The sequence below is a fragment of the Haliaeetus albicilla genome, chromosome 22 (assembly GCF_947461875.1).
Source record: "Haliaeetus albicilla chromosome 22, bHalAlb1.1, whole genome shotgun sequence".
NCBI lineage: Eukaryota > Metazoa > Chordata > Aves > Accipitriformes > Accipitridae > Haliaeetus > Haliaeetus albicilla.
The window spans coordinates 18019445-18034273 of NC_091504.1; the positions used below are offsets into that span (position 1 = coordinate 18019445).

The 14829-nt window shown below is 38.8% G+C and overlaps 1 protein-coding gene across 1 annotated transcript; it reads left to right on the forward strand.

Annotated features, from left to right (window-relative positions):
* The first annotated feature begins 217 nt into the window (after nucleotides 1–217).
* Nucleotides 218–14020, forward strand: PMS2 (PMS1 homolog 2, mismatch repair system component). Its single transcript, XM_069810142.1, is given in 16 exon segments — nucleotides 218–271; nucleotides 274–308; nucleotides 735–874; nucleotides 1451–1537; nucleotides 2675–2777; nucleotides 3520–3703; nucleotides 4191–4358; nucleotides 6330–6427; nucleotides 7169–7268; nucleotides 7548–7632; nucleotides 8125–8277; nucleotides 9305–10217; nucleotides 11068–11235; nucleotides 11734–11834; nucleotides 12752–12921; nucleotides 13301–14020. Coding segments are annotated over 16 exon segments (2703 nt in total). The 3' UTR covers nucleotides 13445–14020.
* The last annotated feature ends 809 nt before the right edge of the window (nucleotides 14021–14829 follow it).

The following is a 14829-nucleotide window of genomic DNA, read 5'->3' on the forward strand; positions in this document are numbered from 1 at the left end:
GGGAGCACGGCGTCTTATTGACTCACCCGCGACCCAATGCGCGCTGGTGGCTGCCGCACCGCCTCCTTGGCTTCTTTCTATTGGCCAAGCGTTAAGCGAGTCTCCATAGGGCAAAAGGTGCAGCTGCCGGTTCTGACTGGGTGGCCCCATTGACCAGTTGGTGCCAAGGGAGTCGGGATTTTGTTTGACACTGGCGGGCTCTTTTCTCCAGCGGCCAATGACTGAGCGGGGGCGGAGCCTGCGGGGCGGGGATCCTGAGGCGAGGACGGCCCGGCCCGCTGGGTCCCGATGGAGGCGGCGGCGCCCGGGTGAGCGCCTGCCCTGCGGCGGGCTGGAGCGGGGCGCGGCCCGGCCCGCGGCGCTGCGGGTCGCACCCCTCTTCTCCCGTCTTCCCTCCCCTCCCCTCCCAGGCCGCCTCTCCTCACGGGAGGCTCGGGGCCTCGCTCCCCCGCGGTGGGCCGTGCCCTGGCCGCTGGCGCGGTCGCGGCCTCCTCCGTCGCCGCCGGCTTCTCGGTTCCCGCCTCCCCTCCCGGCTTGCTCGGGGAGGCCTGTGGGGCTTCTCGGACGCTCCGCAATTGGATGCGGCCGCCCCGGGGTATCGGTGTTTTCCCCCCTCGCCTCGGCCGTGGGTGCCGGTTGCCCTCGCTTGAGAGGAACGGACGAGCGAGGCGCGGCGAGCCTTGACCGCCCGCTTTGCGCTACCATGTTTTTTCTTTTCCCTCCTCTCTTTCAAGCCTGCAGCCTGCCAAAGCCATCAAGCCCATCGACCGTAAGTCCGTTCATCGGATCTGTTCCGGACAGGTTGTGCTGAATCTTGGTACTGCCGTGAAAGAGTTGGTGGAAAACAGCCTGGATGCTGGAGCTACCAACATCGGTAACCTTCTCATCGTAACGTCGTAAAATTTCATAGACTTCTAAAGTACTTCTATTTCCTCTGTTAGAACAGAGTGCATTTTAACAAATCTGTGCAAATACTTTCTATTTCGGTCGAGCATCTTTGCAGTGATTTTACATCTCGGATAAATAAAGCATTTTGATTGACAGGCTCCAGCTGAGCTCCTAGAAGCACGTGATTTTGTCGGTTACTTTATTTGTAGCCCTTTTTGCCACTAAATAAGGTACGTGGCCTATACAGCAGTGGTGATTAGGCTCTGCTAGCCAGTGGCCTCAAGCTAGCAGAGGCTCAAGGCAGGGTTGCAGTTTCCAGAGTTGCCAGGATGATAGCTCTTATAACTGTTCAGGCAAAAGTGCAATGAAGATCAACTATCTGCAAGTACAGACTGGCTTGCGTTAGATTGCCCGAGCTTTTGACAGCTATGAGGATTTTTTTGTTGTTCAAACTTTACATAGGAAACTGTTATCTGGTAAAGTTACTTTGTAGGACAAAATAAATGCTGAATGCTGTGTATGAATGTACAGAATTAAAAGGCTTTATTACTCAATTTTGTAGATATAAAACTTAAAGATCATGGAGCAGAACTGATAGAGGTTTCAGATAATGGAGATGGAGTGGAAGAGGAAAACTTTGAAGGCTTGAGTAAGTTGAACCTATTTCATGATTTATATTTGGACATTTTGAAAGCATATTTTCAGTGAGAAAGCTACTTGTTTGGTTTTTTTAACAAATTTCCAAAGTTAATAATTTCTATCAGATACTTATCTTTTACATAATGCATGACCTGCAAGACTTGGGCAAAACTACGCTGGACTTCTGTAGTGCTATTGTGGTTATAGTTTTTGTAGCTCAGCAGTAGTCTTTGATTTGACTGCTTATTTAAGTGCAACAAAGAACAGAAATAATTATAGAAGAGAAACTCCTATAAATGTTCATTTAGACTCATTCGTGTTGAGTCATCAGTCATTGTTGAAGGAGTCAAGCTTTGTGAAAGTGACTGCTTTTGAGAGGTGAATTATAACCTTGAATATTTGCTGAAAGTGAACTGCCATTGCATGCCCGACTGTCAGATTTTCCATTTGCTAATTTTAAATTGCACAAATGAGAGCAGAAACAGTACTGTATGATAAATGTAACTAGCCACTGCAACAGAAATACCCACTTCTTTTTTTTTTCCATACAATGAGTAGGGATCGCTTTCACCGTAGGTTATTACTCAGTAACTTTGTGTGTTCACAGTATGTGTATATGTTACATCAGAAACTCTTTCTCGTACTGTTGCAGGACAGTGAAAGTTCAGGAGTGCTGCTCCTAACTCAGTTACCTGGTGACTAGTGCTGCACTGATTGTGTAGATTGAGTCCTCCTCAGCTGTGGTTGTAGTGGAATAGGCTCTTATACCTGTCCACTATATACCATGCACAGCACAGCACTGCAGTCATTTTCTTGCAGGGCGAAATCTGGGACAGGTACATCAGTAGCAGAGGCAGCTACTGTGTACTGCTCCAAGGCATCTTGTAATGCGTATACCAATAATGCTGTGTGAATTTTGGGTGTAAGTATGGACTAACGGTTGTATCTAAGGATTTTAAAGAGATCTTGCTTATAGGAAAAGGAGAAAGGAAACATTAGGTATTTAATTATTTTGTCTCTAATAACTATGTAAAATACAATGAATAGTACAGAAGTTTTTTTGCTTCTTGATACGCATGCAAAAATCTACTTGCATAGACCAGTGTCACTTTAAAGTGAAATATGTATTTTAAATATCTTTTTCCAGCTCTGAAACATTATACATCAAAGATACAAGATTTTTCTGATCTAATACATGTTGAAACATTTGGGTTTCGAGGTGAAGCTCTGAGTTCACTGTGTGCATTAAGGTATAAATATTAAACTTCTTATTAGTTGAAAGTTACTATATGCACCAAAATAACCGAAACTGACTTTTCAGTTTACCATTATTGATAAAATGAGGCTTTGGAAACTTCTAGTTCCTTAATGTTAAGTCAATTTTGAGCAGTAGGTTGCATGACTTCCTGAGTCCTTTCCATCCAAATTTATTCTATGAATCTAAGCATGTGAAATTATTCTATGATTCTAAGTGTCTGATTTGTCCTTTTATGTATAAAATGTAGCGTTACTTAAGTATGCAAATCTTTGCAGGATGGAACTGTCTGTTTGCATAAGTGTTTGATCCTCTGACGTGAAGCACTATAATATCTAAGTGCTGTGTTTGCTAGGCTGTAACTCGTTAAAACTGTATTTAAACTCCTCCCAGACAAACTATACATTTGAAATGGCACAGCTTTTGTACACGGTTCTGTGCATCAGGAATATTCAGCTGTTAGGTATTAATATGAGGAATGTAGTGTGCGACAAAACCAGACTTTAACATTGCATTTTATAGGAGAAGAATGAAAGGGACACAAATAAAAATGTTTGCGTTGTAGCTAGGAAAATATTACACTACTCTTCAGGTATGTTTTTAGTTGTTTGTGGTGAAGAGTTAATTTTAATTAAATTAATAGTATTGATGTAGTTTCTATGCCTGATTAGGTCATGAGGAATGGATAAGAAAATGCAGTGCTGTAAGTAATTCTGTTGCCTCTTTCCCTCCATTAGTGATGTTACCATTTTTACCTGTCATAAGTCTGCAAAGGTTGGGACTCGTTTGGTATTTGATCACAATGGTAAAATTACTCAAAAAACTCCTTTTCCACGACAACAAGGAACAACTGTTAACATACAGCAGTTATTTTATACTTTGCCGGTGCGGCATAAGGAATTTCAAAGAAACATTAAAAAGGTAGGTTAGATCAGAAATTATTATTTCAAAGGAGTGTCATACCCCAGAATTTATGCACTGCTGAATGATACTCCATTCTCTGTAGAATACATTGATTATGTCAGACTATTTTGTGCCTGTCTTATATCTTCATCAAATAAGACAACAGTCTTCCTGTATGCTTTCCTCTTCTGTTTTGCAATAGTTGGTTTTAGAGGTACATTCTCAAATTTTCAGATTTTGAAAAGAACCAATATCATGATCACTGTTGTGTATTTTAAAATCAGGGACTGCTGTGTTATGTCTAAATATCAATCTTGTAAACATGCAGTTTGTTTTTAAGTATGCTATTTTTCTTTTTTTTTTTATTTAGTTTGTAAAGATTTAAAGAAATATTACCACCACCCCCTTTTTGTGTTACCTGCAAATATTGAATGTTTTGTTTATAAATTTTTGTTTTTAAAAGAGACATTTCATATAAATGTGAACTTTCTTTTTTCTTTAATAGGAATATGCAAAAATGGTCCAGGTATTGCAGGCATACTGTATTGTTTCAAAAGGAGTGCGGATTAACTGCACTAATCAAGTTGGCCAAGGGAAAAAAAGCTCTGTGGTATCAACTACTGGAAGTCCTAGTTTAAAGGAAAATATTGGAGCAGTGTTTGGGCAAAAACAGGTATTACTTTTGTTATTGAAAAGAAAGATAATATAGCTGAATAGAGAGATTTTTAGTATCTAATAAATAGAGGGGGTATGGGAAACCTTAAAAAACCGTAAGAGGATGGAGCATGTGCTGGCTTCTAGCACAACCTACAGGTTGAAAAAGGAGAAACAGTTCAGCCTCCACGGATTCCCCTGAAGTTTCTAAATCTGCTTAGACATGTTTTGAAGGAAGAGAAATTATTTAGGAGAAAGGGTTACTGCTTAATATCTCTCTGAATCCAGTTTATGAGCTGTTATGCCAGCAAGCCTCTGGAGGTTTGTGCTTTCAAAAAACAGTATGGGCACCAAGGTCTATATGTCACAAGAACAAGCAATTTAAAAAAAAATCATAAAAATGTTGTGTTGTGAAAGTCTAATCGGGGAACAGAAAACTGAGGTGTTTCTAGCTTTTTCAACCTCTTCCTGTGAAACTAAGTTTCATTAGTGTTCTGGTTAACCTAAAGGTTAACCGTTAATGGGATTGCAGTCAGCCCTTGTAGAGGTATGGACTGTGACGCTTTCTAAATAATAGCTACAAAAATAGTTGTTATCCTCTAGAAGAAAGCAAAGACCAAAAAAAGCGTAAAAACATCCTTCCTACAACCGTATATTACAACCATCAGGAATATTGAGTGGTTGACAGCTGCTAGTTGTGATAAGCACTTCCTCCCTTCACAGTGCCCATATAGAGATTTCAAAGCCATTCATGCTGTGGCTGAAAGACTAGATGAAAGATGTAACTTTGTCTTGCCACATAGCAACAAGCATAGCTGAAAATTCAGTGTTGTCTGATGTGGTTTAACCCCAGCTAGCAAATAAGCACCATGCAGCCGCTCACTCACCTCCCTTACAGTGAGATGGAGGAGAGAATCGGAAGAATAAAAGTGAGAAAACTCATGGGCTGCGATAAAGACAGTTTAATAGGTAAAGCAAAAGCCACACACTCAAGCAAAGCAAAACAAGGAATTCATTTGCCGCTTCCCATCGGCAGGCAGGTGTTCAGCCATCTCCAGGAAAGCAGGGCTCCATTGCACCGAACGGTTACTTGGGAAGACAAATGCCATCACTCCAAACATCCTCCCCTTCCTCCTTCTTTCCCCAGCTTTATATGATGAGCATGACATCATACAGTCTGGAATTTCCCTTTGGTCATTTGGGGTCAGCTGTCCCAGCTGTGTCCACTCCCAACTGCTTGTGCCCCCCCAGTTTCCTCGCTGGTGGGGTGGGGTGAGGAGCAGAAAAGGCCTTGGCTCTGTATAAGCGCAGCTCAGCAGTAACTAAAACATCCCTGTGCTATCAACACTGTTTTCAGCACAAATCCAAAACATAGCCCCATACTAGCTACTGTGAAGAAAATTAACTCCATCCCAGCCAAGACCAGCATATCTGAATAGAATCTTTAGTTTATAGCCTGCATATATAATATCAAATACTTAAATGTAAAACCAGTAGAAGATGCTCTAATGACAGAAAAATAATAGTGGCATGACTGGGAAAATGTTTGTGATAAACATACCTGTACTTAGGCAGCTTGTGATTCAAATAACTTCTTCTTTCAAAAGAAACTTATATTATTCTTTTTGCCTTTTGTTTTTGCATAGAACTTGATTAGATCATATGTATGTAGCTGGAGAGTCCAAATTGTGTCAATCATTTTGTTGTTCTGTCTGTGTACATTTTAAAGTAAGGGGCTGTGAAATAACTAAGGCAAAAGTAGTGGTATCAAAGGATGAGAACAGCCATTCATTAAGGTATTGTTTCTGTTTCTCAGTAAGCAGTGCTACTGTCTTCTAGTACGTTTGGGTATTTTAAGTATTTGACTTGGTCAGCAAACTTGAAAAAACCCACCATTTTATCAAACAGATTATAAGGCTAACAACAGTAAAATAAAAGGAGAAAATCTATACAAGTTTAATGTTTCACTCCCTTCTCTCTTTTTTTTTAGTTACAGAGCCTCCTTCCTTTTGTTCAGCTACCTGCTAATGAAGCTGTTTGTGAAGAATATGGACTCAACACTACTGACATGCCACAAAATCTTTACAGGTAATTAGAAAAGTACAAACCACTGTTGCCAGTGGCATTTTACCATAACCCAAAATGTAAAAAAAAAAAAGTGGTGGTTAATTGTATTAAAAATAACTAAGAACAGCATAGTAGATATTAGTATACAGTTTGGGAAAGACCATCACTTGATTTATGATGAGTGGGAAAAGCAAAACCACTATTCCTTGTCCTAGTTAGTTATATATTACTGTAATCTTCTCCTGAATGTCACCTTTGTCAGTGCTCTGAGTAATTGGACAGATTAATTGTATCCATTGTTTATACCAGTATTTCTTCAGTAGTGTTACTGAGAAATGATATAAGATGAATGTGAATCAGTTTGTGTAAATAAATAACCCTTCACTTTAAGAAAGCGTACTTTTTTATCTCTCACTACACGAGATTGGCAAACACATGCATCGATATCTGACCAATGACAGTTCACAACTGACCTCTCTTCTTCTGCCTTCAGAGCAGAAAAATTACAAATGCCACCTCTTCTGAAATCAGAGCGAGCTACTTTTTCAATTGTCTGATGCTTTTTTGGCACTGAACATCTAGCCTTTGTCAGATAAGGAATTGGGAGAGGAAATACATATATGTATTTATTGATGCTGTATAATAGTGTTTCTTTTAGCCCCTTATAAAATACTCTTCCATTAAATATGCTCAGAGTCAGAAAAATTATTTTTGCTTTGCTCCTCCATTTTACCTTACTGTTATATTATTATTAACAAACAGTATTACAGGCTTCATTTCTCGTTGTGATCATGGTGTTGGGAGGAGTACAACAGACAGACAGTTTTTCTTTATCAACCAACGTCCATGTGATCCAGCAAAGGTGAGGTTTTTATTTTTCTAATGTCACCAGTGCTGACTTGTTCAATGTCCTCTGAAAACCACTGGATTAGTAGCTGATGCGTATATTTGTGGCTTGATGCTGGAATTTCCTGTGTCTCAAGTTTTTGTCTTCGTTATATCTGTTTGTGTGAAGAAAAGCTCAATCATCCAAGACATGATTTAGTATATTAGTTGTTTTGAAGGGGGTTGAATAACACATACTGGTGGGAAATAGAAGATAATGGTATTGACATTTATTGTTTTTTCACCTTCTCTGCAGGTTGTCAAACTTGTGAATGAAGTTTATCACTTATACAATAAACACCAGTATCCATTTGTTGTCCTTAACATTTGTGTAGATTCTGGTAAGTTACAAGTAATTTTCAGTAACTTCAGTAAAGGCGATAACTTCATTGAGGAATAAATTGTATTTATTTAGAGAATATTGTAATTTTTATCTGTATGACTTCCTGTACTGTGGCCTTTTTTTGACCTACATTTGGTGAGGGAGAGATAGGGTCTAGCTGTGGTTCCACCTTTTTCCCCTCCACGTTTTTTTGTACTCAGAAGTAACTTCTTACCTCAAGTAATGAGAAAAAGGCTATCTTTTGGTTAGCTTAAAAACAAGAAAACTTGTATCATGTTATTGCACAGAATTAGCTTCTGTTTTATTTGCTGGAGTGTTGAGACAGTTGAAAGTTTAATTTGCAGACATACTGTGAATATTAACTGTAGCTTTGGTTTTAGTCCTGTGAAATAAAAATGGAGGGTGAAAGGGCAGAAAACTTTGATCCAAGGGTGGAATTTTTTTAATTTATTTTTCACCTATAATGCGGTTGTTTTTCTTTTTTCTTTAGAGTGTGTTGACATCAATGTAACTCCAGACAAAAGGCAAATTTTACTTCAGGAGGAAAAGCTTTTATTAGCAATTTTAAAAACTTCTCTGATGGAGATGTTTGGTAGTGATGTTAACAAACTGAATGTCAATCACAAACTTTTGGACGTTGCAGGTAGGACACAAAATGTGAAAGTTTTGTTTGATACATGGTAGAGAATTGAAAATGGAAAAATGTGTTTTTAAGAACTCAAAGAGGAAATGGAAGAAAATACCTGGCTGCAAATTGATATACCTTTCAGGGCAGATTTTTCATGTATTGCTTACATTGAAAGATTATTGACATCATATAATAAAGGAGGACCCTAAGTTACTAAGTGATTGTTATGGAAATTATGCATGCCAGCACAACATGATTTACAGTCAACTTTATGGGGAAAAAGTTAAAACAAAATTAATCGATAATGCTTGAAAAAGATTTCTCCCAAGATATTGGAAGAGATCTGTTGTTTCCTTTATTTAAATGTCCTTGAGAAAGAATGATTAAGGTCTCATAAATGAAATCTGAAATTTGAGTACAAGTTTGTTGAATTTTTATTCTTTTATGATAACTACAGAAATTGCTGATTCTCTTGTGACTGTATAATCTTTCAAATTTGCTTTTCTGGGTTAACACCACTTTACCCTCCTCATTGCTTTCAACAGAACTTCTAATTTCCTTTTTTACTAACATAGAATCAGTTGTAGCCTGATTCTTACTGTTATTTTAAATTCATCTTTAGTAAAATATGTGTCGGACTGACAGTCTGTGAGGCTGAAGTCCTCTAATTATCTACAAATCGCATACATTACAAGTATCTATTCTGTCATCTCCTTAACACCTTGTCAGTGGCCTTTTATAGTGACCATTAAAGTGTAAGAGCAATTCACTTTTCATTGTCAGTCATTAAAGTTTTATAATAATAAAAATAAACATGCTGAGTGGACTAATTGCTGTTCCAGTTTAAAAAGAAATTACAAATTCATTCACAGAAGTACTGTTAAGTTTTTTAAAGATGTAAATGCTTGTCTGAAGCTTAAGGGCTCCTTTGAGGAGTTTGCTATTTTTCTACCTCTCTTTTGATTCCCTTTACCAAAGCATGTCATTTAATGTTTCCAGCTAACTTAGAATCTTGAAATATTCTTTATTCTGGTTTTAATAGGCAACTTGAAGAAGACACTTCCTGAAGAGACAGAAAAGCCTCAGGTAGAAATGCTGCCTGACTCTGAGACTGAAAATCCAAGTGGTGAAGGAAAAAGAATAATGACTCTTGCCAGATTAAGGGAGTCGTTCTCCCTCCATCAACTGACAGAGAGTAATTTTCAAAGCCCTAAAAAGGTAAAACAGCAGCACAGCTCCTCTAGACAAATGTCACTTGATACCACTTTGAGTACTGTAAAGACTCACAAGGCAGTCTTGAGTAACGAGTCTGAGAGCTGTCATAAGATGGACTCAAAGATGTCAGTTCCACGCAGATATCTGAGAAAATTAGAAGATAATGCAGATTCTGGATTCTGTAGCACTTCTGAGTCAGATGCCGCATGTAGTACACCAGAAGCTGGGAGCTGCATCAGTACAGAAAGTGTAATTAATCCTCCTGAAGAAGAATTCTGTAGCTCAGAAGACCAATTTCAAAATGAATGTCTTAAAACTGTTGGATGTAGTGAGAAATCATTGGAACGTGATGTTCAGGTCTTGGGCGCTGAACATAAGTTAAATCAAGTGAATGACTGGACTAATCAAAATAAGTTTTCTCAAGAAGCCAATAGTTCTTCCCCAAGACTAAAATGTTTTAAAAGCAGGAGCTTTAGAACTGAAGCAGATGACTTCAAGGCAGGTAAATGTCCTGAAGTGAAGAATACTGGGAACTATATGCCAAGTGTTGATGTACTGGTGGAAGTTAAAAAGAAAACTGTGCCACTTGAATTCTCAATGAAGGTCTTGGTAGAAAAGGTAAAAAATGTAATACAGCAACAACAGAAAAGAACAGAAACACAAAATTACAGAAGATTTAAAGCAAAAATTAGTCCTGGAGAAAATAAAGTAGCAGAAGATGAATTAAGAAAAGAGATCAGGTATTTTCACCTTCTTAACATATTGTATTCATCAGTTAATAAAAATAGTTAGGGAAGAATATAAGACCTGTCTTGGGGGATGGGCAAGAGGCTTATATCTACTGGTTAGTTTTGGATATATCTTTTATTTAACTTACGCCATTAAAATGTCCATTTGACAAGTTATTTTACCTGACAGAGCAGCCTTTTGAACTAAGTGCAAATGGGCTATGGAAAAAGACACTAAAAAGGCCACAGACATCATAGATTTGGCTTGGTTCAGACTTGTAATTTGCAGTGTAGTCAGAGGAACACCAAATTTCATGATGGATGAGAACGCTCTGAAAAGACACCATAACTCCTATTTCTCCCTAATGTGAATTTGGAATTTGGTGGGACATAGCTGTGAAAATAAGTTCCATTCAAGTGGTCACCGGACAATAAAAGTGCATGTCTTGTTAATTTTGGATTAAAAACAGTGTTAGGAAAGCCTTCTAATTCCGAAAAGAAGGCAAATATGTTAGCTGCCTTACTTCAAAACTGGGATGCTGCCTTCAGTGTTATTCAGTTGGACTATCACCATACTGCCCATTTCTAATTTTATTATCACCAGTGGCTATATTTAAAATGGGAGAATCTTGAATGAGTCCTGTCTTAATGATGGATTGTATTCTGCCAGAAATGACCTCATCAGTCAGTGGCAGATGCAGATAACTGTACTTTTTCACGTTCATATCCTGCTTAAATGAGATGTAAATTTTTGATGTAAAGTGTGTTCTGCAAGGGAGAAAAAGATGTTTTTAAGTTTTACAGTCTAGCGTGATAACTGATGAGGTGTAATTTATAATCTGTTTATATTTTCTATATACAGTAAAGAAATGTTTGCAAAAATGGAAATCATTGGCCAGTTCAATTTAGGGTTTATAATAACAAAGTTGAATTCTGATCTTTTCATAATTGACCAACATGCTACCGATGAGAAGTACAACTTTGAGATGTTACAACAACACACTGTTCTTCAAGGTCAGAAGCTGATAGCGTAAGTATTTCCAGTGTTTTAACAATAATAATTTGTAAGTTTCATTAAGTGTTTCAGAAGGATGTCTATGATTATACTTATGTAGCATTTCACACATTCAAAACACCTAAGACAAAAGTTGGTTTCATATCCTGTGTATCAAAGAGTTACTCTTCACAAGAAAAATAAATTCCACAGATACAGTCATAGCTATGCAGTAAGTCAGCGGTCAAACAGATTTCACAGTGGGCTTACATGGCAACCCACAGTTTTGGAAGCACAGTCATACAGTGAGGATATCGGAGACTGCTGTTGCAACAGGGAGTGCTGCCCAACCGATTTAACTGTGCAGAGTAAACTTGGAAGTAATGTGTTCAGTAGTGAGTTTTTCTTTTTTTAACAAAGCAAAGTGAAATGTTTTAATAGAGAGCTCTGTATTAGTATCTCTACATTGCTTCTGAAACTTAAGTGGTCTGCACTATGTGCCTATGCAATACCATATTTTTCTCTCTCTTTCAGGCCTCAGAATCTCAATTTAACAGCTGTAAATGAAACTGTATTGATTGAAAATGTGGAAATATTCAGAAAAAATGGGTTTGATTTTGTCATAGATGAAAATGGTGAGTTTGGGCCAGAATTACTGGAAGTAAAAGAAGTTCAACAGTTTCATCTCATTTATTATGTAAAAATCTCTTTGGGTAGATTATCAGAAACTTCAAAATAATATGTATTATGGTGTGTGGTTTGTTTGGTTTTTAAGACTTATGATTCTGTGGTCTCTTTGCACTATTTAACAGAACATTGTAGAGTATCTCACCAGCCTTCTATAGAAGTTTCTGAAGACTCTTTGGAGTCACTGTTTGACTATGTGGCTGGATGTGTATTTTCTGGATGTGTTATACTGGTACACTTGCAGGTCGCAGCAGGGTTAGATGCAGCGAAATGATAAATCTAGTAATTTTATTAATTAATAGATACCATTGGTAAATAATGTTCTTTGGTTTTCCTTACAGCTTTAGCATTGACTTGCTGTGTACTCTTGAGTGCATTGCCTAACCTGCAAGGTCCTTACTGTTTTCCTTACACAGCAAGAATAATGAAAGTGCTGTGTGTTACCACTTTGCTATTTGGGAAGTCACTACAGACTTTTTCCATATTCTTCATTCCAGAGTCTCCAATTTTTGCGTAAAATGTTATTAATTCTCAATCTCGTACCAACAAAAAATCCTTAATTATTTTGTAATCACATAATTTCAAAATAGCTTCATAAACCATTTGTTCTTTGAAATTGAAGGGTTTGTCAGAAATTAGGTCTATCTGCTTTCAAGTTTACAGGCAATTTTTTTTGTTAATGTTGAAAGGATATCTGACATAGTTATCACTATGGTTAGTTAATAACATCCATCAAAAGACTAAACGTTTGCATATATGCAGGTTACATCCTATTAATGTACCAAAGTAGTTTCTCAGTTCTTCTCTCAAGAAGTGGTAATTTCCTGTAATGCTCTTTTTTCATTAATTACTACAAATCTTTCAGCTCCTGTAACTCAAAGAGTTAAACTAATATCGCTGCCAACAAGCAAAAACTGGACTTTTGGTCCACAAGACATAGATGAGCTGATCTTCATGTTAAGTGACTGCCCTGGAGTCATGTGTAGGCCCTCCAGGGTCAGACAGATGTTTGCTTCTCGAGCTTGCAGAAAGTCTGTAAGTACAGCACTTGATGCTTGTTTTCAAATAAATACTGTATTTTCTGTTGTATTACAGGTGGCTGTATCTATATATATTGCAGGGGAAGTTTATTTACTATTGAGTGTCAACAGCTAATATCCTTTGTTTTGTTCCTTGTGGTTTTTTCTGGTGTAACTTGGGAAAAATATCTGGTAGTTTTTTATTTTGTTGCAGACTAGTGCACTTATGAACATACTTACCCGTGTTTGCTCTTCTGTTCATTTTGTAGGTCTTTGTGCTTTTAATGCCTTGCACGGTGTATTTGCTCTAGTAGCCAAAGTACTGCTCTTATCTGTGTCGGTTGTCATTATGGAGGAAGAAAATAATAATTGGGGTTTTTTGCTTTTACTTGCAGGTGATGATTGGAACTGCGCTGAATGTGCAGGAAATGAGAAAACTGGTCACACATATGGGTGAGATTGAGCATCCCTGGAACTGCCCCCATGGAAGGCCTACTATGAGACACATAGTCAGTTTAGACTTGATTTCACCAGAATAAGTCGATTTCTGTTTATTAACATTTCCTATTTTAATTGTCGGTGATGTTTTGAGCTTTTATCATGACTCTTATTTTGAGTAAAAAAATTTTAGCCGGTCTTCAAATTTGAAAACAATAGCACTTAAAGGCATTCAGCAGGGTTTCATTGTTATTCCTATCAAGTCAACAATATCAACCTACTGGAATTCATGTGTAAATAATGTTTCTTTTATTGCAATTTACTCAATGTGTTACTTATTTTTGCAATCAAGACTTTTAAAAAATAAATATAAATGTTTATATATAAAGATCAAGAGTAGGTGAACCTCATTTATAGTAAGTACACTGATTCTTAAGTGGAATGTGAATTTGTCTCTAGTAATGCCATAAAACAAACATTTAACTTTCTATGTTTCTACATCCTGTATATGGTAATTTTAAAGAAAATGTAAATGATATACAAGTGAAAATACATTTTTTACCTTATACTAAAGCTGGGTTTCATTAGATGATTCCTTCAAGCATTAATATTGCCTTTAATGATTAACTTACTGGTATTTGTGTTTAAGGCTTGAGTAGAATAATTCATCTGGCTTACTTACTTTTAGTTACCATTGTTCCCATCCATATTCCAAACATTTTTTTCAAGAACAGGGATTCCTTTTCTGAGAGTGAAGGGTAAAAAGCTGTCTCACCAGGCACTGCCAATCAGGTCAGTCCAAATTCTCTCTCAGTAGCACCAAAATGGTTAGGAAATGGTCTTTTTGAATCAGAAACCCCTTAAAGCAAGTAGCTAAGCTCTTCCACCGCTGTAGGAGCAAGATTTGACCTAGGAAATCTTTGTGTGTGTTGGTGCCTTTTCCTTAGCGCCTCCGTGCACCGCTCACGGCGCAGGGTGGCTGTGGTGCTGCTGCTGTTCCTCTGGTGCACACAGCAGCACCGGACCCTTCTCTCGGCTCCGCGGCTGGCGTGGCGGGCGTCGGCAGAAGCCGTACACGCGTCGTCTGTCACCGTGAGTGGGAACGGGCCAAGTACCGCGAATAAATTGTCTGTGTTCTGCGTGGAACATGTGCCCCGCCTGCTACCCGCTGTTCTGCAGCCGCGGTCTCTGCGTGTTAAAACGAACCCAGACAAGGCCGTTTCCCTCTCGTCCTGCGTAAGGCAGAGTTAACCGCCGCACTTAACGCAAGGACAGGCTCTCCTCAGGGCCGGGCTAGGCTGCCTACTGGCGCGCTGCCCTCCGCGGGGCAGCGGGGAGGTGGTGGCTGCCCTGAACGCAGCGTGGGGCGTCCCGGGCACTGCGGAGGGGACCCGCCGCGGGACTGACCCCCGGCGGGGCTGTCCCTCGCCGGCGGGAGGGCGGGCTCGGCGCCGTCCCCGACGGGGAGCGGCGGGGTGCCGCGGTG